Source organism: Mesoplodon mirus (genome assembly GCF_964341445.2).
Source record: "Mesoplodon mirus genome assembly, contig: HAP1_SCAFFOLD_1210, whole genome shotgun sequence".
Lineage (NCBI taxonomy): Eukaryota > Metazoa > Chordata > Mammalia > Artiodactyla > Ziphiidae > Mesoplodon > Mesoplodon mirus.
Window position 1 is genome coordinate 11,298 of NW_028294867.1, and position 21,430 is coordinate 32,727.

Consider the following 21,430-nt stretch of genomic DNA (forward strand, 5'->3'; position numbering starts at 1 on the left):
CCGTGCTCCACAACGGGAGAGGCCACAGCAGTGAGAGGCCCGCGTACCGCAAAAAAAAAAAAAAAAAAAAGGTGCATTTCAACTCACTGAAACCAAAGGGAAGAAAATATTGCTAAATCACCTATGTGCTCTTTGTGCTCTGAGACATTTGCATGTTTTCTAATGTAATTGTCATCTTGTTCCCATTCTTGCAATGAAGACAGCGATGTCCACAGGGTTAAATAGCTATGGTCACATAACTAACATGCCAACAGAGCTGGGACTGCTTCTAGATTTACCTGACCCTAAAGTTCATAATGATTATAGGAGACTGAACTAGGACCTGGACACCTTGGAGATACTGAGTGCGCTGTCACTCAAGATGTTCGAGCTGCCACCAGGATGCTGCAGAGTAGGGGTTCCTAACCTGAGCCCCATGGTTCTCCAAGGGAACCACGGACTTGCATGGGAAAAGGATTACATCCTCGTTGTCACTAAGCTCTAACGGCAATTGAGTATTGCCTTCAATTGTAAAAATGCAGGCCACAACGTATATCAGTAGTAGCAATACCTGTGATTTTGTTACCAATAGAAATCACAGCTGTTTTCACATGCCATGAAAATCGTGGCAGGCATCCAGAACAGCAGTTACATTCATCACCATTTCAAAATCAGTTGTACTAGCAGATCCTATAATTTAGTGTGTTGATAGAGAAGCAAATTTACGACTACATCACACATTGAAAACTACCTCAGGAACTGTACTTCCATATAATTAGTTGGCTTCCTTTGTAATCAAGTATGTTTTATTTTTATAGATTTAAAACCCTTGTTTGAGAAGGGAGCCATAGGCTTCTCTAGACTACGGAGGGATCCGTGGCACTGAAATGTGAAGGACCCCTGATGTAGAGGGATCTAGGGTTAGATGATCTCTACCGTTTCTTCTAGGTATGAAAGTGTATGACTCTGTTTTCTCTAGGAGTGGCTAAAGGCTTGAGAGTACTTAATAAACAAGGATAAAATTCCCAATGTGAATTCTCACTTTGTGCGAACCAAGAATTGACATAAAGCAGATTTCTTGGATCAAGTTCCTCCTAGCTATTCTAGCATCAGTTTGCTGCCTCCTGAGGGACAGATGACTCTTGCACAAGCTCTTCCTTTGAAGGATAGGAGGAGCTCACGCCAGAGTCAAGGTGCCTACGGCACTGGAAGACAGGTCAAGGTGACTACGGTATCCACGGCTCTTCTGAGAACGTGTTCCGAGGCATCTCTTTTGTTTCACGGTGTGAGCATACCTCCCACCTCTCCTCCAACGCACAGATCATGGATCCGGGGTGGGCATTTGCACAGGGCAGTGAGCTGTACAACATTCTGTACACTTCCGCTTCCTCCTCAGTAAAATGAGGTTGATAATAGTGTCTACCTCACAGGTTTGTGCTCAGTAAGTGCTACTACTGTTTGGGTTTTGTCTTGGTTTGATTTTTTGTTGTTGTTTTTACTATGGGTTTTGGCATTGTGAGCTGAAATGTTGCCTGCCATATCAGTAAACAAAGGATGTTGCAGCCATCAAGCCATCATATTATGGCCGCCCTAATGGTGCACCACCCCAAGGAGACTCAGGATGAGAAAGCACAGGACACTGGCCCCAGATAGTGGAGGTGCACATCAAAGGAATGATTTCAGTAAACCCAGACACTTGCATCTTCCCATACAGACAAAAGCGCTAAATTCCTTAACTTGAGATAGCTGATTTTCTTTAATTAACAGTCATCTTTTGATGTTCCAACTACCTTGTCTTTTGTTGCAAAAACTCCTATATATCGTGGCTCCCCAATCCCCTCCTTGCCACTTCAGAACAGTTTCTCAGCATTATCTGCGATGCTATGTCCCAAGCTTGAAGTCCTCAGAATGTCTGTCAAATGAAACAGACCTCTCGACTTTTCGATTGTGCAGTGTTTTCCGTCCACAGCATCACTGGTCAGTTATCTGCTAGGGGCTATGCTATTCAATCATTCATTCATTCATTTAACAAATATTTTTAGAGTGTGCAGTGGGGCAATCACTGTGCTGAGTAATGGGGATTACTTGTTAAACACACCAGCTGTGGATTTGCTCTCATAGAACTGATGGTCCAGTACGTGGGCAAGACAGGCAGATTGTGGTAAGAGCTGTGCAGAAGAATGATACGGAAATTGAAAAACATACAGCACAGGGTCTGGTTTAGTTTGGGGCCTAGAAGGTTTCCCTGAAAATAGATGAATAGGAATAACTAAGTGAAAAGAGAGGAAGCAGTATGTACAAAGGCCCTGAGTCAGGAGACAGAACGGTCTATCGAAGGTACGGAAAAGTCTATTGTGGATGGAGATCCAATAACCAGGCTGGGAGACACAGCAATGAGGCAGAAGGGCAGCCTGAGACCCAAGCACGGAGGGACTTTTATTTTTTCACTCACGTATTTAGTCAGGCAGCAAATAGGTACTGGGCACTTACTATATGCAAGGCATTATTTTAGACATTGGGGGACAAAGTGAACAAGACAGACACAGTCCCTATGCCAGGAATTTTGACCTTTCTCCTAACGACAATGGGAAGGCATGGAAGGGTTTTCTTTTTTTTTTTTTTTTTTTAACATCTTTCTTAGAGTGTAACTGCTTTACAATGTTGTGTTAGTTTCTGCTCTATAAGGAATTGAATCAGGTCTACGTACACATATATCCCCGTTATCTCCTCCCTCTTGCGTTTCCCTCCCACCCTCCCTATCCCACCCCTCTAGGTGGTCACAAAGCACTGAGCTGATCTCCCTGTGCTATGCGGCTGCTTCACACTAGATATCTATTTTACATTTGGTAGTGTATCTATGTCCATGCCACTCTCTCACTTTGTCCCAGCTTACTGTTCCCCCTCCCCGTGTCCTCAAGTCCATTCTCTAAGTCTGCGTCTTTATTCCTAACCTGCCCCTAGGTTCTTCAGATCCATTTTTTTCTTTTTTCTTTTTAGATTCCGTAAATATGTGTTACCATACGGTATTTATCTGGTATAATAAGGTCAAACCAAGAAAATATATTGCAGATAACGAAAGCCAGGCTTCTCGCTGTCATAGAAAGAAGTTTACAAACAAGAAAAAGGTATAGACTGTAATAACGTCCCTATGTGCTGGACTGGCATTCAAGGTTTCAGTATGAATGCATAGATACAGGAAAAAAATTGTGTGTGTGTGTTTGTGCACATGCACGTGCGTGCACACACATTCAAGGATTAGTGTATATGCAATCAACCTTTTAACCCTCCCAATGACCAAAGCTAGAATGCTTTGAGCAACAAAATAATGATAGTGTTGGATTTCAACCCTTAAATATATATCTATATATAGATATAGATATCTATATCTACAACTATATCTAGATATATAGATATATACGCATCCCGTGGAGTCCATGTGGATATACATAAAGTGAATAAATGGGGAAGAAGGAACAACTCTTCCCTTCCAAAGAATTCCAATTAGTAAAAGTAGACGGAATGAAGAAAGTAGAAGGTCACAATTAGAACATCTTCGTGATAATTGTTGTAGGCACAGTCCACAGTGGATGCTAAAATTAAGGGGCAATACTTTAAGAAACAGTGGAATATTTGCGCAGTGTCAAAGTATTGTCTCTGAAATAAGCATGTATTAATTAGAAAGAGAAAAATAGTAACTTAATAGACAAGAAACATGGCAGAAACTACCAGAACCAAGGATCAAGTCACTGGTAAAAGGACTTATTGACATATTGTTCCCCCTGATAGTATGCGTTAAGAAGGGCAAGAATGCATAACCTCACTCTCATCTTGAGAAAACACTAGATAACCCCAGATTGAGGGCCATTCGATAAAACCTCTAGCCAGTGTCATGGTCAAAAGTGTCAAGGTCATGAAAGACAAGAAGAAATTGAGGAAGCATCCCTGATTGGAGGAGGCTAGAGAGGCAAGGCAACAAAACACAATGTGGGATCCTGGATTAGAACTCGGGCAGAATAAAGGGCAATAGTGGAAAAATGGTAAAATCCCAAAATGTTGACATGTAAAAGACAGAATATTTGGGATTTCATCACACTGTATATGAGAGTGGACCCAAGCCTTACATTAGTAAGGCTTACATTACTCCTCATCCTAACTGTACCTTCCAGCCTAACGCTAATTCGCTTTGGATTTACTGACAAATCAGTTCACATTAAAACAGTTATTTACTGTAAACAGTTCTTTTCAGCTATCATGTTTCATAGCTAGATTACTTTCTCATAATTTTTCCAAAATAAAACTCCTTAGGGATACTATCTTATGCATAAATTCGGTCTAACAAGGCTTTGGCTTTTCTGTTTGTGTGCAAGAGAATAGTGCTGAGAAAAGTCTCATTCACAGCTCTTAAAAGAACGCTTTGAATATACTTCAAAATCAGTAGAAGAGGTTAACCTTCCGTCTCCTTTAATTTCCAAGATGCCTCATTTGGTCACAGGTCGATTTCCGTAGTTGTGAAAATGGCAGCCATGTTTACTCAGTGTTTTCTTCCCTAAGTTCTCTAAGAGCGAGGACAAGATGCCATTCCCCCAGGATGCCTGGATCAGTCAGGGTCACAAGCCTGTCCAGAGTGATTGTCTCCTTTTCACGTTTAGTAAGGGTCCATAAAAATGCCATTAGAGCCAACATCTTAAGAACTACTGGCCAGAGCTTCTCAAATGTAAATGCCTTATACACCTGTTGCAACCCTAAAACTGAGAGAAGTCATCAGTTGCCGTGTTTGCCAAGCCCTCAGGATGTCGTACTCTGTACTAGTCTATAAATCACAGGAAGAGGCAGCTCGTGACAATGCACAGGTGATCTTGGTGATTTCCTGATTAGAAGGACAGAACGGGGTCCCAAGTGCACTGGCGCACCTGCTACGGTATTTTATGTTAGTCCTGGAACGTACCATTTACAAGAGCTGGAATTAAAAAACCGGCCATGGGGAAATGACAGTACCCAATTTTAATAGTGGTGATTTTGCATTGACTTCTGTCTGATTGTAGAACCTAGAGGGATTTTTGTAAAGAAATATATGTTTTTGTGCCAGCTACATGGGGAAGAGAGCTTTTACATTTTGCTTCATCTTCACAGCGGCATTAGGACCCCCCTGCAAAGTTTTATCCTTCTTGACACGATTGACAGCACCTTTGTTTGTAGAGGTCTAGCGAACACAAATTAAGATGCTTTACAAACGTACAGTGGTGAGTTGCGTCTGTGCAGCCTCCTGCAAAAAAAAAAAAAAAAATCCATTGAACACATAGCTCATTAGAGATCTAGTTACAAAAAGAAGTGCATGATTTTATGAAAAGCGGAAACTGAGATCACAGAGGGAAGCGAAGAAGCTAGGCTTGGGTTAGGGCCACTGCTTGGCACTGGAGTCAGAAGTGCCCTGGACTCCCTTCTTAGCTGGGCCAAGTGGCTTCTCGATGCCCTCAGGGGACGTCACAGCCCTTCAGGCCACCTGCTCCTCCCAGTGCTGACAGCAGCACTAGCTTCTGGGGTGTCATGAACCCCAGGGAAAACTTACCAAAGCAATGGACCTCCCCCTAGAAAAATATATATGATTACATTTCCCACATAACTTCAGGGCATTTACACACCTGTCCAATCCCATCCAAGGAAGCCTTGTCTGTGGGGCTGAAATTCCAAGACAGAAAGAGGTTGCGGAGAGCCTCCCAGTGCTCGTTAGTAGGCCACCGACCACCCTACTCAGTCAACTATTCTTTTCTCTACAGGACACCAAGTTGCACCCACATCAAAGCAGCTACTCTCCTGATGTCCCAAGACACCACATCCGTTCAGAATGGCCCTGCGGACGAGACCCTGACAAGGTTGGCTCCATGCGGTCCGGTTTGCACAAGGCTTCGGGGTGGTCGCAATACTATCACAGGAAGGCCCCAGGTAGTGCCGCCAGGAAGAGGGTTTCTCTCCCGGCTCGCAGCGTCTCTCAGCCACCGTCTTGCAGCTCCTCGTGTGGACACCGTCCACCTTCCGAGACTGGAAGCCCTGACCACAGGCTGATGTACCAGGGCCTCCAAGGGCCTGTGTGCCAACATGCATCACAAGCCCCCCGACGAGCGGTTCCTCCAAAAGGTGGGTCTGAAATGAGAAAAACAAACAAAAAGGTGGACAGTGGGAGAAAGTGGGGTGTCACTTCTTGCTGGGATCAAGCCTTTTACTGTACTGTACTTTCAGTATAGCAAAGGCTTGACAGTTATGACCTTATTCAACAGGAAACTCATCTGAATTGTTCCTGGCTGACTAAGCAAAGTGGTGGAGGAATCACAACCTCAATAGAGGCAAGCAAACCACGTGTTTCCATGAGCCTCCGGCACCACATCAAGGCACGCACCTCAAAAGACACAGTCTCCTGATGAGCTGGAGCAGATCGATTTAGGCAAGGAAGAGAAGAATGACACATTTGTTAACAAACTGTAAGCTCCGTTTATATAAGCACTTGAAATATATTCTGGTATGAGTATGAATTTGTTTGTGAGCAATGTTCTCCACTAAGAGGAGCGCTCTAGTTTACATTTAGGACACACTGGGCTTCCCTGGTGGTGCAGTGGTTGAGAGTCCGCCTGCCGATGCAGGGGACACGGGTTCGTGCCCCGGACCGGGAAGATCCCTCATGCCGCGGAGAGGCTGGGCCCGTGAGCCATGGCCGCTGGGCCTGCGCGTCCGGAGCCTGTGCTCCGCAGCGGGAGAGGCCACGGCAGTGAGAGGCCCGTGTACCGCAAAAACAAGAGTATTTGGTATAATACATACTATTGAGGATGGCACCATGAGAAATCATAATTTAGTAGGAACTGTCCATTATGAGAGGTGGTATAGAGGACAGATGATGCCACTTTCAGGCGGTCATAGTCACTACTGAGGTGGCAGAGGTTGTGTGCTGCCCTAGGGCGGGGCCGGTACCTCCTGTCATCACAGCCGGACTCAGAACGGTTGGGGTGTTGACAAATTATATGCTGCTGCTGCTGCTGCTGCATCCTCACAGCGCGACCCAGGCAACGTCCAGGACACTGGAACAAAAGCACAGTGCAGTATAAACAACATCGTGAGCTCATGCATGCTGGGGTTCCAAAACCATGTGCTGCAGCGGCACTGCTGAGGACTAGCTACGGGGGATCAGCTGTCCCCGAGGGAAGTTAAGGAGGATGGAAGCCCAGCTCTAAGGGCCAGACAGCCCTCCTTCAGAGCCAGAAGTTTCCTTTCCTCCTCTTTTCCCCCAGAAACTTAGACCACCTCTGGGCAGAAGGGGAAAGCACAGGGCCAATCTGTAATTGACCAGTCTTAGGTTCAGAAATAACTATGCTTAAAACCATAAGCCGTGGGCAAGTTTGGGTTTTCCTGCTCAGAGCAAAAATGAAGGCTATGTGTTGAGGTGAGTTCAATTACGGAAAAAAAATATTTTGACATGCAGTTCTTAAATTTTTCTGTACTCATGACACCTATTAATTTTTCCTGTAATTTGTTTTATGCTTGAAAAGGTCTTTCCCGTCCTGATAGTTCTAGTCCAGTTTAATTACTTTTACACTGAGCACTTGAATCAAGTCAGAATTTATTCTGAGGTACGCTGTGAGTTTGGGCTCTCATTTTACTTGTTTTTCTTACATTAGTTGACCAGTTTCCCTCATACAATCTTTTTTTTTTCGTAACAACATTATTGTGATATAACTCACATACTGTACAAGTCACTGTTTAACAGATACAACTTAATGGTTTTTAGAGTTGTGCAACCATCACCACAATCAATTTTAAGACTTTATCACCATCCCCAAAAGAAACCCTTTACCCTTTAGCATCTACTCCCAATTCCTCTCCTGGCCTCTCCCCCTCAGGTCTAGATAACTGTTCAGCTACCTTTTTCTCTAGAGACTTACCTACTGTAGACACTTCATATAAGTAGAATCATACAATATGTGGTCTTTTGTGTCTGCCTTCCCTCCCTGACCATAATGTCTTTAAGGTTCATCACCTTGTAATACATATTAGTACTTTATTCTTTTCAATGGTCAGATGATATTCCATTGTACAAATACACCACATTTATCTATCTGTCCGTTATTTCCAATTTTTGGAGTTGTATTATGCGTTTGATTTGAGTTATTCCCAGTTTTTGGTTCTTATAAATAATGCTGCTGAGTTATTCCCAGTTTTTGGTTCTTATAAATAATGCTGCTGTGAACATTCATGTACAAGTTTTTGTGTGAACCTGTTTTCGTTTCTCTTCGGTACATACCTAGGAGTAGAATTACTGGGTCATATGGTAACCCATACATTTAACGTTTTGAAGAACTGTCAGACTGTTTTCCAAAGTGGCTAGACCATTTTACATTCCCGCTTGCAAAGTACTAAGGTTCCAATTTCTCCATGTCCTCATCAACACTTACTACTATCTCTCTTTGTGATTAACATTTCCCTAATGAGTAATGATGCTAAGTATCTTTTCCTGTTCTTATTGGCCATTTGTAAGTCTTTATTGGAGAAATGTCTATTCAGATCCTTTTCAATATTTTAATTAGTTTATTTGTGTTTTTATTATTGAGTTTGAGTGTTCTTTATATATTTTAGGAACAAGTTCCCTTTCATATATATGATTTTTTTAACATTTTTATTGGAGTATAATAGCTTTACAATGGTGTGTTGGTTTCTGCTTTATAACAAAGTGAATCAGTTATACATATACGTATGTCCCCATATCTCTTCCCTCTTGCGTCTCCCTCCCTCCCACCCTCCCTATCCCACCGCTCTAGGTGGTCACAAAGCACTGAGCTGATCTCCCTGTGCTATGCAGCTGCTTCCCACTAGCTATCTATTTTACGTTTGGTAGTGTATATATGTCCATGCCACTCTCTCACTTTGTCCCAGCTTACCCTTCCCCCTCCCTCCCCATATCCTCAAGTCCATTCTCTAGTAGGTCTGCATCTTTATTCCCATCTTGCTCCTAGGTTCTTCTGGCCATTTTGTTTATTCCTTTTTTTTTTTTTTTGGATTCCATATATATGTGTTAGCATACAGTATCTGTTTTTCTCTTTCTGACTTACTTCACACTGTATGACAGTCTCTAGGTCCATCCACCTCAGTACAAATAACTCACTTCTGCTCCTTTTTTTTTTATCCCCCAGCTTTATTGAGGTATAATCGACAAAATCGTAAGATACTCAAAGGGTACAACGTGATGATTTGATAATTCCCAGGGGTTAATGAACACATTGATCACCTCACATATTTACCTTTTGTGTGTGTGTGAGAACATTTATATATATTTTTTTCAAAAGTTAATCTAATTTATTCTTTTATTCTGTGTGGTTAATTAACCAAGTTAATATACGGTGAGTTCATTTTTTTCTATTTGTTTTAATTTTTTTTTTCTGCTTTATAACAAATTTAATCAGTTATACATATACATATGTTCCCATATCCCCTCCCTTTTGCGTCTCCCTCCCACCCCTCCAGGCGGTCACAAAGCACAGAGCTGATCTCCCTGTGCTATGCGGCTGCTTCCCACTAGCTATCTACCTTACGTTTGGTAGTGTATAGGTGTCCATGCCGCTCTTTCGCTTTGTCACAGCTTACCCTTCCCCGTCCCCATATCCTCAAGTCCATTCTCTAGTAGGTCTGTGTCTTTATTCCTGTCTTACCCCTATGTTCTTCATGACATTTTTTTTCTTAAATTCCGTATATATGTGTCAGCATACGGTATTTGTCTTTCTCTTTCTGACTTACTTCACTCTGTATGACAGACTCTAGGTCTATCCACCTCATTACAAATAGCTCAATTTCGTTTCTTTTTATGGCTGAGTAATATTCCATTGTATATATGTGCCACATCTTCTATATCCATTCATCCGATGATGGACACTTAGGTTGTTTCCATCTCCGGGCTATTGTAAATAGGGCTGCTATGAACATTTTGGTACATGACTCGTTTTGAATTATGGTTTTCTCAGGGTATATGCCCAGTAGTGGGATTGCTGGGTCATATGGTAGTTCTATTTGTAGTTTTTTAAGGAACCTCCATACCGTTTTCCATAGTGGCTGTACCAATTCACATTCCCACCAGCAGTGCAAGAGTGTTCCCTTTTCTCCACACCCTCTCCAGCATTTTTTGTTTCTAGATTTTTTGATGATGGCCATCCTGACTGGTGTGAGATGATATCTCATTGTAGTTTTGATTTGCATTTCTCTAATGAGTAAAGATGTTGGGCATCCTTTCATGTGTTTGTTGGCAGTCTGTATATCTTCTTTGGAGAAATGTCTATTTAGGTCTTCTGCCCATTTTTGGATTGGGTTGTTTGTTTTTTTGTTATTGAGCTGCATGAGCTGCTTATAAATTTTGGAGATTAATCCTTTGTCAGTTGCTTCATTTGCAAATATTTTCTCCCATTCTGAGGGTTGTCTTTTGGTCTTGTTTATGGTTTCCTTTGCTGTGCAAAAGCTTTGAAGTTTCATTAGGTCCCATGTGTTTATTTTTGTCTTTATTTCCATTTCTCTAGGAGGTGGGTCCAAAAGGATCTTGCTGTGATTTATGTCATAGAGTGTTCTGCCTATGTTTTCCTCTAAGAGTTTGATAGTGCCTGGCTTTACATTTAGGTCTTTAATCCATTTTAAGCTTATTTTTGTGTATGGTGTTAGGGAGTGATCTAATCTCATACTTTTACATGTCCCTGTCCGGTTTTCCCAGCACCACTTATTGAAGAGACTGTCCTTTCTCCACTGTACATTCCTGCCTCCTTTATCAAAGATAAGGTGACCATATGTGCATGGGTTTATCTCTGGACTTTCTATCCTGTTCCATTGATCTATCTTTCTGTTTTTGTGCCAGTACCATACTGTCTTGATTACTGTAGCTTTGTAGTATAGTCTGAAGTCAGGGAGCCTGATTCCTCCAGCTCCATTTTTCGTTCTCAAGATTGCTTTGGCTATTCGGGGTCTTTTGTGTTTCCATACAAAAAAAAATTGTGAAATTTTTTGTTCTAGTTCTGTGAAAAATGCCAGTGGTAGTTTGATAGGGATTGCATTGAATCTGTAGATTGCTTTGGGTAGTAGAGTCATTTTCACAATGTTGATTCTTCCAATCCAAGAACATGGTACATCTCTCCTTCTATTTGTATCATCTTTAATTTCTTTCATCAGTGTCTTATAATTTTCTGCATACAGGTCTTTTGTCTCCTTAGGTAAGTTTATTCCTAGATATTTTATTCTTCTTGTTGCAATGGTAAATGGGAGTGTTTCCTTGATTTCACTTTCAGATTTTTCATCATTAGTATATAGGAATGCCAGAGATTTCTGTGCATTAATTTTGTATCCTGCTACTTTACCAAATTCATTGATTAGCTCTAGTAGTTTTCTGGTAGCATCTTTAGGATTCTCTATGTATAGTATCATGTCATCTGCAAAGAGTGACAGCTTTACTTCTTCTTTTCCGATTTGGATTCCTTTTATTTCCTTTTCTTCTCTGATTGCTGTGGCTAAAACTTTCAAAACTATGTTGAATAAGAGTGGTGAGAGTGGGCAACCTTGTCTTGTTCCTCATCTTAGTGGAAATGGTTTCAGTTTTTCACCATTGAGGACGATGCTGGCTGTGGGTTTGTCATATATGGCCTTTATTACGTTGAGGAAAGTTCCCTCTATGCCTACGTTCTGCAGGGTTTTTATCATAAATGGGTGTTGAATTTTGTCGAAAGCTTTCTCTGCATCTATTGAGATGATCATATGGTTTTTCTCCTTCAATTTGTTAATATGGTGTATCACGTTGATTGATTTGCATATATTGAAGAATCCTTGCATTCCTGGAATAAACCCCACTTGATCATGGTGTATGAACCTTTGAATGTGCTGTTGGATTCTGTTTGCTAGTATTTTGTTGAGGATTTTTGCATCTATGTTCATCTGTGATATTGGCCTGTAGTTTTCTTTCTTTGTGACATCCTTGTCTGGTTTTGGTATCAAGGTGATGGTGGCCTCGTAGAATGAGTTTGGGAGTGTTCCCCCCTCTGCTATATTTTGGAAGAGTTGGAGAAGGATAGGTGTTAGCTCTTCTCTAAATGCTTGATAGAATTCGCCTGTGAAGCCATCTGGTCCTGGGCTTTTGTTTGTTGGAAGATTTTTTATCACAGTTTCAATTTCAGTGCTTGTGATTGGTCTGTTCACATTTTCTATTTCTTCCTGATTCAGTCTTGGCAGGTTGTGCATTTCTAAGAATTTGTCCATTTCTTCCAGGTTGTCCATTTTATTGGCATAGAGTTGCTTGTAGTAATCTCATGATCTTTTGTATTTCTGCAGTGTCAGTTGTTACTTCTCCGTTTTCATTTCTAATTCTATTGATTTGAGTCTTCTCCCTTTTTTTCTGGATGAGTCTGGCTAATGGTTTATCAATTTTGTTTATCTTCTCAAAGAACCAGCTTTTAGTTTTATTGATCTTTGCCATCGTTTCCTTCATTTCTTTTTCATTTATTTCTGATCTGATTTTTATGATTTCTTTCCTTCTGCTAACTTTGGGATGTTTTTGTTCTTCTTTCTCTAATTGCTTTAGGTGCAAGGTTAGGTTGTTTATTCGAGATGTTTCCTGTTTCTTAAGGTAGGATTGTATTGCTATAAACTTCCCTCTTAGAACTGCTTTTGCTGCATCCTATAGGTTTTGGGTCGTCGTGTCTCCATTGTTATTTGTTTCTAGGTATTTTTTAATTTCCTTTTTGATTTCTTCAGTGATCACTTCGTTATTAAGTAGTGTATTGTTTAGCCTCCATGTGTTTGTATTTTTTACAGCTCTTTTCCTGTAATTGATATCTAGTCTCATAGCATTGTGGTCAGAAAAGATACTTGATACAATTTCATTTTTCTTAAATTTACCAAGGCTTGATTTGTGACCCAAGATATGATCTATCCTGGAGAATGTTCCATGAGCACTTGAGAAAAATGTGTATTCTGTTGTTTTTGGATGGAATGTCCTATAAATATCAATTAAGTCCATCTTGTTTAATGTATCATTTAAAGCTTGTGTTTCCTTATTTATTTTCATTTTGGATGATCTGTCCATTGGTGAAAGTGGGGTGTTAAAGTCCCCTACTATGATTGTGTTACTGTCGATTTCTCCTTTTATGGCTGTTAGTATTTGCCTTATGTATTGAGGTGCTCCTATGTTGGGTGCATAAATATTTACAATTGTTATATCTTCTTCTTGAATCGATCCCTTGATCATTATGTAGTGTCCTTCTTTGTCTCTTCTAGTAGTCTTTATTTTAAAGTCTATTTTGTCTGATATGAGAATTGCTACTGCAGCTTTCTTTTGGTTTCCATTTGCATGGAATATCTTTTTCCATCCCCTCACTTTCAGTCTGTATGTGTCTCTAGGTCTGAAGTGGGTCTCTTGTAGACAGCATATATATGGGTCTTGTTTTTGTATCCATTCAGCCACTCTGTGTCTTTTGGTGGGAGCATTTAGTCCATTTACATTTAAGGTAATTATCGATATGTATGTTCCTATTCCCATTTTCTTAATTGTTTTGGGTTCGTTATTGTAGGTCTTTTCCTTCTGTTGTGTTTCTTGCCTAGAGAAGTTCCTTTAGCATTTGTTGTAAAGCTGGTTTGGTGGTGCTGAACTCTCTCAGGTTTTGCTTGTCTGTAAAGGTTTTAATTTCTCCATCAAATCTGAATGAGATCCTTGCTGGGTAGAGTAATCTTGGTTGCAGGTTTTTCTCCTTCATCACTTTAATTATGTCCTGCCACTCCCTTCTGGCTTGTAGAGTTTCTGCTGAGAGATCAGCTGTTATCCTGATGGGGATTCCCTTGTGTGTTATTTGTTGTTTTTCCCTTGCTGCTTTTAATATGATTTCTTTGTGTTTAATTTTTGACAGTTTGATTAATATGTGTCTTGGCGTATTTCTCCTTGGATTTATTCTGTATGGGACTCTCTGTGCCTCCTGGACTTGATTAACTATTTCCTTTCCCATATTAGGGAAGTTTTCAACTATAATCTCTTCAAATATTTTCTCAGTCCCTTTCTTTTTCTCTTCTTCTTCTGGGACCCCTATAATTCGCATGTTGGTGTGTTTAATGTTGTCCCAGAGGTCTCTGAGACTGTCCTCTGTTCTTTTCATTCTTTTTTCTTTATTTTGCTCTGCATCAGTTATTTCCACTATTTTATCTTCCACCTCACTTATCCGTTCTTCTGCCTCAGTTATTCTGCTATAGATCCCATCTAGAGTATTTTTCATTTCATTTATTGTATTTTTAATCGATGCTTGATTCATCTTTAGTTCTTCTAGGTCCTTGTTAACTGTTTCTTGCATTTTGTCTATTCTATTTCCAAGATTTTGGATCTTGGAAATAGAATCTTGGATCATCTTTACTATCATTATTCTGAATTCTTTTTCAGGTAGACTGCCTATTACCTCTTCATTTGTGAGGTCTGGTGGGTTTTTATCTTGCTCCTTCTCCTGCTGTGTGTTTTTCTGTCTTCTCATTTTGCTTATGTTACTGTGTTTGGGGTCTCCTTTTTGCAGGCTGCAGGTTCGTAGTTCCCGTTGTTTTTGGTGTCTGTCCCCAGTGGCTAAGGTTGCTTTAGTGGGTTGTGTAGGCTTCCTGGTGGAGGGGACTAGTGCCTGTGTTCTGGTGGATGAGGCTGGATCTTGTGTTTCTGGTGGGCACATCCATGTCTGGTGGTGTGTTTTGGAGTATCTGCGGACTTTTTATGATTTTAGGCAGCCTCTCTGCTAATGGGTAGCGTTGTGTTCCTGTCTTGCTAGTTGTTTGGCATAGGGTGTCCAGCACTGTAGCTTGCTGGTCGTTGAGTGAGGCTGGGTGCTGGTGTTGAGATGGAGATCTCTGGAAGATTTTCGCCGTTTGATATTATGTGGAGCTGGGAGGTCTCTTGTGGACCAGTGTCCTGAAGTTGGCTCTCCCACCTCAGAGGCACAGCACTGACTCCTGGCTCCTCAATGTGGGATGATTTGTTGTCTATTCATGTACTCCACAGATGCAGGGTACATCAAGTTGATTGTGGAGCTTTAATCCGCTGCTTCTGAGGCTGCTGGGAGAGATTTCCCTTTCTCTTCTTTGTTCTCACAGCTCCCAGGTCTCAGCTTTGGATTTGGCCCCGCCTCTGCGTGTAGGTCGCCGGAGGGCGTCTGTTCTTCGCTCAGACAGGACAGGGTTAAAGGAGCAGCCACTTCAGGGACTCTGGCTCACTCAGGCCGGGGGGGAGGGAGGGGCACGGAGTGCGGGGCGAGCCTGCAGCAGCAGAGGCCGGCGTGATGTTGCACCAGCCCGAGGCGCGCCGTGCGTTCTCGCAGGGAAGCCGTCCCTGGATCCCGGGACCCCGGCAGTGTCGGGCTGCACAGGATCCCCGGAAAGGGGGCGTGGACAGTGACCTGCGCTCGCACACGGGCCTCTTGGCGGCGGCAGCAGCAGCCCCAGCGTCCCACGCCCGTATCTGGGCTCCGCGCTTTCAGCCGCGGCTCGTGCCCGTCTGTGGAGCTCTTTTAAGCAGCGCTCTTAATCCCCTCTCCTCGCGCACCAGGAAACCAAGAGGGAAGAAAAAGTCTCTTGCCTCTTCGGCAGCTCCAGCGTTTTCCCGGACTCCCTCCCGGCTAGCTGTGGCACATTAGCCCCCTTCAGGCTGAGTTCTCGCCGCCAGCCCCAGTCCTCTCCCTGCGCTCTGACCGAAGCCCGAGCCTCAGCTTCCAGCGCCGCCCGCCCCGGCGGGCAAGCAGACAAGCCTCTCGGGCTGGTGAGTGCCGGTCGGCACCGATCCTCTGTGCGGGAATCTCTCCGCTTTGCCCTACCCAGGTACGTGGGGAGTTTCTTGCATTTTGGGAGGTCTGAGGTCTTCTGCCAGCGTTCAGTAGGTGTTCTGTAGGAGTTGTTCCACGTGTAGCTGTATTTCTGGTGTGTCTGTGGGGAGGAAGGTGATCTCCGCGTCTTACTCTTCCACCATCTGTGAGAACATTTGAGTTCTGCTCCTTTTTATGACTGAGTAATATTCCATTGTATATATGTGCCACATCTTCTTTATCCATTCATCTGTTGATGGACACTTAGGTTGCTTCCATGTCCTCGCTATTGTAAATAGAGCTGCATTGAGCATTTTGGTACATGACTCTTTTTGAATTATGGTTTTCTCAGGGTATATGCCCAGTAGTGGGATTACTGGGTCGTATGGTAGTTCTATTTTTAGTTTTATAAGGAACTTCCATACCGTTCTCCATAGTGGCTGTACCAATTCACATTCCCACCAACAGTGCAAGAGGGTCCCCTTTTACCCACACCCTCTCCAGCATTTATTGTTTGTAGATTTTTTGATGATGGCCATTCTGACTGGTGTGAGATAATATCTCATTGTAGTTTTGATTTGCATTTCTGTAATGATTAATGATGCTGAGCATTCTTTCATGTGTCTGTTGGCAATCTGTATATCTTCTTTGGAGAAATGTCTATTTAGGTCTTCTGCCCATTTTTGGATTGGGTTGTTTGTTTTTTTGATGTTGAGCTCCATGAATTGCTTGTATGTTTTGGAGATTAATCCTTTGTCAGTTGCTTCATTTGCAAATATTTTCTCCCATCCTGAGGGTTGTCTTTTCGTCTTGTTTATGGTTTCCTTTGCTGTGCAAAAGCTTTTAAGTTTCATTAGGTCCCATTTGTTTATTTTTGTTTTGATTTCCATTTCTCTAGGAGGTGGGTCAAAAAGGATCTTGCTGTGATTCATGTCATAGAGTGTTCTGCCTATGTTTTCCTCTAAGAGTTTGATGGTGTCTGGCCTTACATTTCGGTCTTTAATCCATTTTGAGTTTATTTTTGTGTAAGGTGTTAGGGAGTGTTCTAATCATATGGTTTTTCTCCTTCAATTTGTTAATATGGTGTATCACGTTGATTGATTTGCGTATATTGAAGAATCCTTGCATTCTTAGGATAAACCCCACTTGATCATAGTGTATGATCCTTTCAATGAGCTGTTGGATTCTGTTTGCTAGTATTTTGTTGAGGATTTTTGTATCTATGTTCATCAGTGATATTGGCCTGTAGTTTTCTTTCTTTGTGACATCCTTGTCTGGTTTTGGTATCAGAGTGATGTTGGCCTTGTAGAATGAGTTTGGGAGTGTTCCTCCCTCTGCTATATTTTGGAAGAGTTGGAGAAGGATAGGTGTTAGCTCTTCTCTAAATGTTTGATAGAATTCACCTGTGAAGCCATCTGATCCTGGGCTTTTGTTTGTTGGAAGATTTTTAATCACAGTTTCAATTTCAGTGCTTGTGATTGGTCTGTTCATATTTTCTATTTCTTCCTGGTTTAGTCTCAGAAGGTTGTGCATTTCTAAGAATTTGTCCATTTCTTCCAGGTTGTCCATTTTATTGGCATGTAGTTGCTGGTAGTAATCTCTCATGATCCTTTGTATTTCTGCAGTGTCAGTTGTTATTTATCCTTTTTCATTTCTAATTCTATTGATTTGAGTCTTCTCCCTTTTTTTTCTTGATAAGTCTGGCTAATGGTTTATCAATTTTGTTTCTCCTCAGAGAACCAGCTTTTAGTTTTATTGATCTTTGCTATCATTTCCTTCATTTCTTTTTCATTTATTTCTGATCTGATCTTTATGATTTCTTTCCTTCTGCTAACTTTGGGTGTTTTTTGTTCTTCTTTCTCTAATCGCTTTAGGTGTAAGGTTAGGTTGTTTATTTGAGATGTTTCTTGTTTCGTAAGGTAGGCTTGTATAGCTATAAACTTCCCTCTTAGAACTGCTTTTGCTGCATCCCATAGGTTTTGGGTCATTGTGTTTTCATTGTCATTTGTTTCTAGGTATTTTTTGATTTCCTCTTTGATTTCTTCAGTGCTCTCTTGGTTATTAAGTAGTGTGTTGTTTAGCCTCCATGTGTTTGTACTTCTTACAGATTTTTTCCTGTAATTGATATCTAGTCTCATAACGTTGTGGTCAGAAAAGACACTTGTTACAATTTCAATTTCCTTAAATTTACCAAGGCTTGATTTGTGACCCAAGATATGATCTATCCTGGAGGATGTTCCATGAGCACTTGAGGAGAATGTGTATTCTGTTGTTTTTGGATGGAATGTCCTATAAATATCAATTAAGTCCATCTTGTTTAATGTATCATTTAAAGCTTCTGTTTCCTTATTTATTTTCATTTTGGCTGATATGTCCATTGGTGAAAGTGGGGTGTTAAAGTCCCCTACTATGATTGTGTTACTGTCGATTTTGCCTTTCATGACTGTTAGTATTTGCCTTATGTATTGAGGTGCTCCGATGTTGGGTGCATAAATATTTACAATTGTTATATCTTCTTCTTGAATCGATCCCTTGATCATTATGTAGTGTCCTTCTTTGTCTCTTGTAATAGTCTTTGTTTTAAAGTCTATTTTGTCTGATACGAGAATTGCTACTCCAGCTTTCTTTTGATTTCCATTTGCATGGAATATCTTTTTCCATCCCCTCACTTTCAGTCTGTATGTGTCCCTAGGTCTGAAGTGGGTCTCTTGTAGACAGCATATATACAGGTCTTGTTTTTGTATCCATTCAGCCAGTCTCTGTCTTTTGGTTGGAGGATTTAATCCATTTACATTTAAGGTAATTATCGATATTTATGTTCCTATTACCATTTTCGTAATTGTTTTGGGTTTATTATTGTAGGTCTTTTCCTTCTCTTGTGTTTCCTGCCTAGAGAAGTTCCTTTAGCGTTTGTTGTAAAGCTGGATTGGTGGTGCTGAATTCGCTTAGCTTTTGCTTGTCTCTAAAGCTTTTAATTTCTCCGTCAAATCTGAATGAGATCCTTGCTGGGTAGAGTAATCTTGGTTTTAGGTTTTTCCCTTTCATCACTTTAAATATGTCCTGCCACTCCCTTCTGGATTGCAGAGTTTCTGCTGAAAGATCAGCTGTTAGCCTTATGGGGATTCCCTTATGTGTTATTTTTTGTTTTTCCCGTGCTGCTTTTAATATTTGTTCTTTGTATTTAATTTTTGATAGTTTGATTAATACGTGTCTTGGTGTGTTTCTCCTTGGATTTATCCTGTATGGGACTCTCTGTGCTCTCTGGACTTGATTAACTATTTCCTTTCCCATATTAGGGAAGTTTTCAATGATAATCCCTTCAAATATTTTCTCAGTCCCTTTCTTTTTCTCTTCTTCTTCTGGGGCCCCTATAATTCGAATGTTGGTGCCTTTAATGCTGTCCCAGAGGTCTCTGAGACTGTCCTCAATTCTTTTCATTCTTTTTTCTTTATTCTGCTCTTCAGTAGTTATTTCCACTATTTTATCTTCCAGGTCACTTATCCGTTCTTCTGCCTCAGTTATTCTGCTACTGATCCCCTCTAGAGAATTTTTTATTTCATTTACTGGGTTGTTCATCACTGTTTGTTTGCTCTTTAGTTCTTCTAGGTCCTTGCTAAACGTTTCATGTATTTTCTCCATTCTATTTACAAGATTTTGGATCATCTTTACTATCATTATTCTGAATTGTTTTTCAGGTAGACTGCCTATTTCCTCTTTATTTGTTAGGTCTGGTGGGTTTTTGCCTTGCTCCTTCATCTGCTGTGTGTTTCTCTGTCTTCTCATTTTGCTTAACTTACTATGCTTGGGGTCTCCTTTTCACAGACTGCAGGTTCGTAGTTCCCGTTGTTTTTGGTGTCTCTCCCCAGTGGCTACAGTTCGTTCCATGGGTTGTGTAGGCTTCCTGGTGGAGGGGACTAATGCCTGTGTTCTGGTGGATGAGGCTGGATCTTGTGTTTCTGGTGGGCACATCCATGTCTGGTGGTGTGTTTTGGGGTGTCTGTGGCCTTATGATTTTAGGCAGCCTCTGTGCTAATGGATGGGGTTGTGTTACTGTATTACTAGTTGTTTGGTATAGGGTGTGCTTGCACTGTAGCTTGCTGGTCGTTGAGTGGAGCTGGGTCTTGGCATTGAGATGGAGATCTTTGGGAGATTTTTGCCATTTGATATTATGTGGAGCTGGGAGGTCTCTTGCGAACTAGTGCCCTGAACTGGCTCTCCCTTCTCAGTGGCATAGCCCTGACGCCTGGCTGGAGCACCAAGAGTCTGTGCCCCACATGGCTCAGAATAAAATGGAGGAAAAAGAAGAAAGAAGAAGATAAAATAAAATAATGTAAAATAAAATAAAGTTATTAATATAAAAAATAATTATGAAGAAAAAAAATTTTTAAGTTAAAAAAAAAAGGACAGACAGAACCCTAGGACAAATGGTAAAAGCAAAGCTGTACAGACAAAATCACACAGAGAAGCATACACATATACACTCACTAAAAGAGAAAAAGGGATATATATATATCTATATATCTATCTATATAGATAGATATATAGATAGATAGATAGATATAGATATAGATATAGTTGCTCCCAAAGTCCACCTCCTCAATTTGGGATGATGCGTTTTCTATTCAGGTGTTCCACAGATGCAGGGTACATCAGGTTGATTGTGGAGATTTAATCCTCTGCTCCTGAGGCTGCTGGGAGAAATTTCCCTTTCTCTCCTTTGTTTGCACAGCTCCTGGGATTCAGCTTTGGATTTGGCCCTGCCTCTGCGTGTAGGTCACCGGAGGGCATCTATTCTTCACTCAGACAGGATAGGGTTAAAGGAGCTGCTGATTCGGGGGCTCTGGCTCACTCAGGCTGGGGGGAGGGAGGAGTATGGATGTGAGGCAAGCCTGCGGCGGCAGAGGCCAGCGTGATGTTGCACTAGCCTGAGGTGCGCCGGGCGTTCTCCCGGAAAAGTTGTCCCTGGATCACAGGACCTTGGCCATGGCGAGCTGCACAGTCTCCTGGTAGGGGAGGTGCGGGTAGTGACCTGTGCTTGCTCACAGGTTTCTTGGTGGCGGCAGCAGCGGCCTTAGCGTCTCATGCCCGCCTCAGGGGTCCGCGCTGATAGCCGCGGCTCGCGCCCGTCTCTGTAGCTCCTTTAAGGGGTGCTCTTAATCCCCTCTCCTCGCGCACCAGGAAACAAAGATGCAAGAAGAAGTCTCTTGCGTCTTCGGCAGGTCCAGACTTTTCCCCGGACTCCCTCCCGGCTAGCTGTGGAGCACTAGCCCCTTCAGGCTGTGTTCACACAGCCAACCACAGTCCTCTCCCTGGGATCCGACCTCCAAAGCGTGAGCCTCAGCTCCCAGCCCCCACCCGCGCCGGCGGGTGAGCAGACAAGCCTCTCGGGCTGGTGAGTGCTGGTTGGCACCGATCCTCTGTGCGGGAATCTCTCTCCTTTGCCCTCGGCACCCCTGTTGCTGCACTCTCCTCCGTGGCTCCGAAGCTCCCCCCTCTGCCACCCACAGTCTCCGCCTGCGAAGGGGCCTCCTAGTGTGTAGAAGCCTTTCCTCCCTCACAGCTCCCTCTCACTGGTGCAGGTCCCGTCCCTATTCTTTTGTCTCTGTTTTTTCTTTTTTCTTTTGCCCTACCCA

The 21,430-nt window shown here is 42.1% G+C and overlaps 1 protein-coding gene across 3 annotated transcripts in view; it reads left to right on the forward strand.

The window, feature by feature from the left end:
* The first annotated feature begins 5,753 nt into the window (after positions 1–5,753).
* LOC309797910 (uncharacterized protein) overlaps positions 5,754–21,430 on the forward strand; it is a 78,694-nt gene continuing 63,017 nt past the window's right edge. For 2 of the 3 annotated variants that reach the window (XM_082646292.1, XM_082646291.1), the window contains exon 1: positions 5,754–6,111. In XM_082646292.1, the coding sequence (XP_082502418.1) occupies positions 6,073–6,111 (39 nt within the window). In that variant the 5' untranslated portion in view covers positions 5,754–6,072. Of the gene's footprint in view, positions 6,112–6,251; positions 6,453–21,430 lie in introns of all 3 variants that reach the window. The other variant, XM_082646293.1, reaches the window with a different exon arrangement.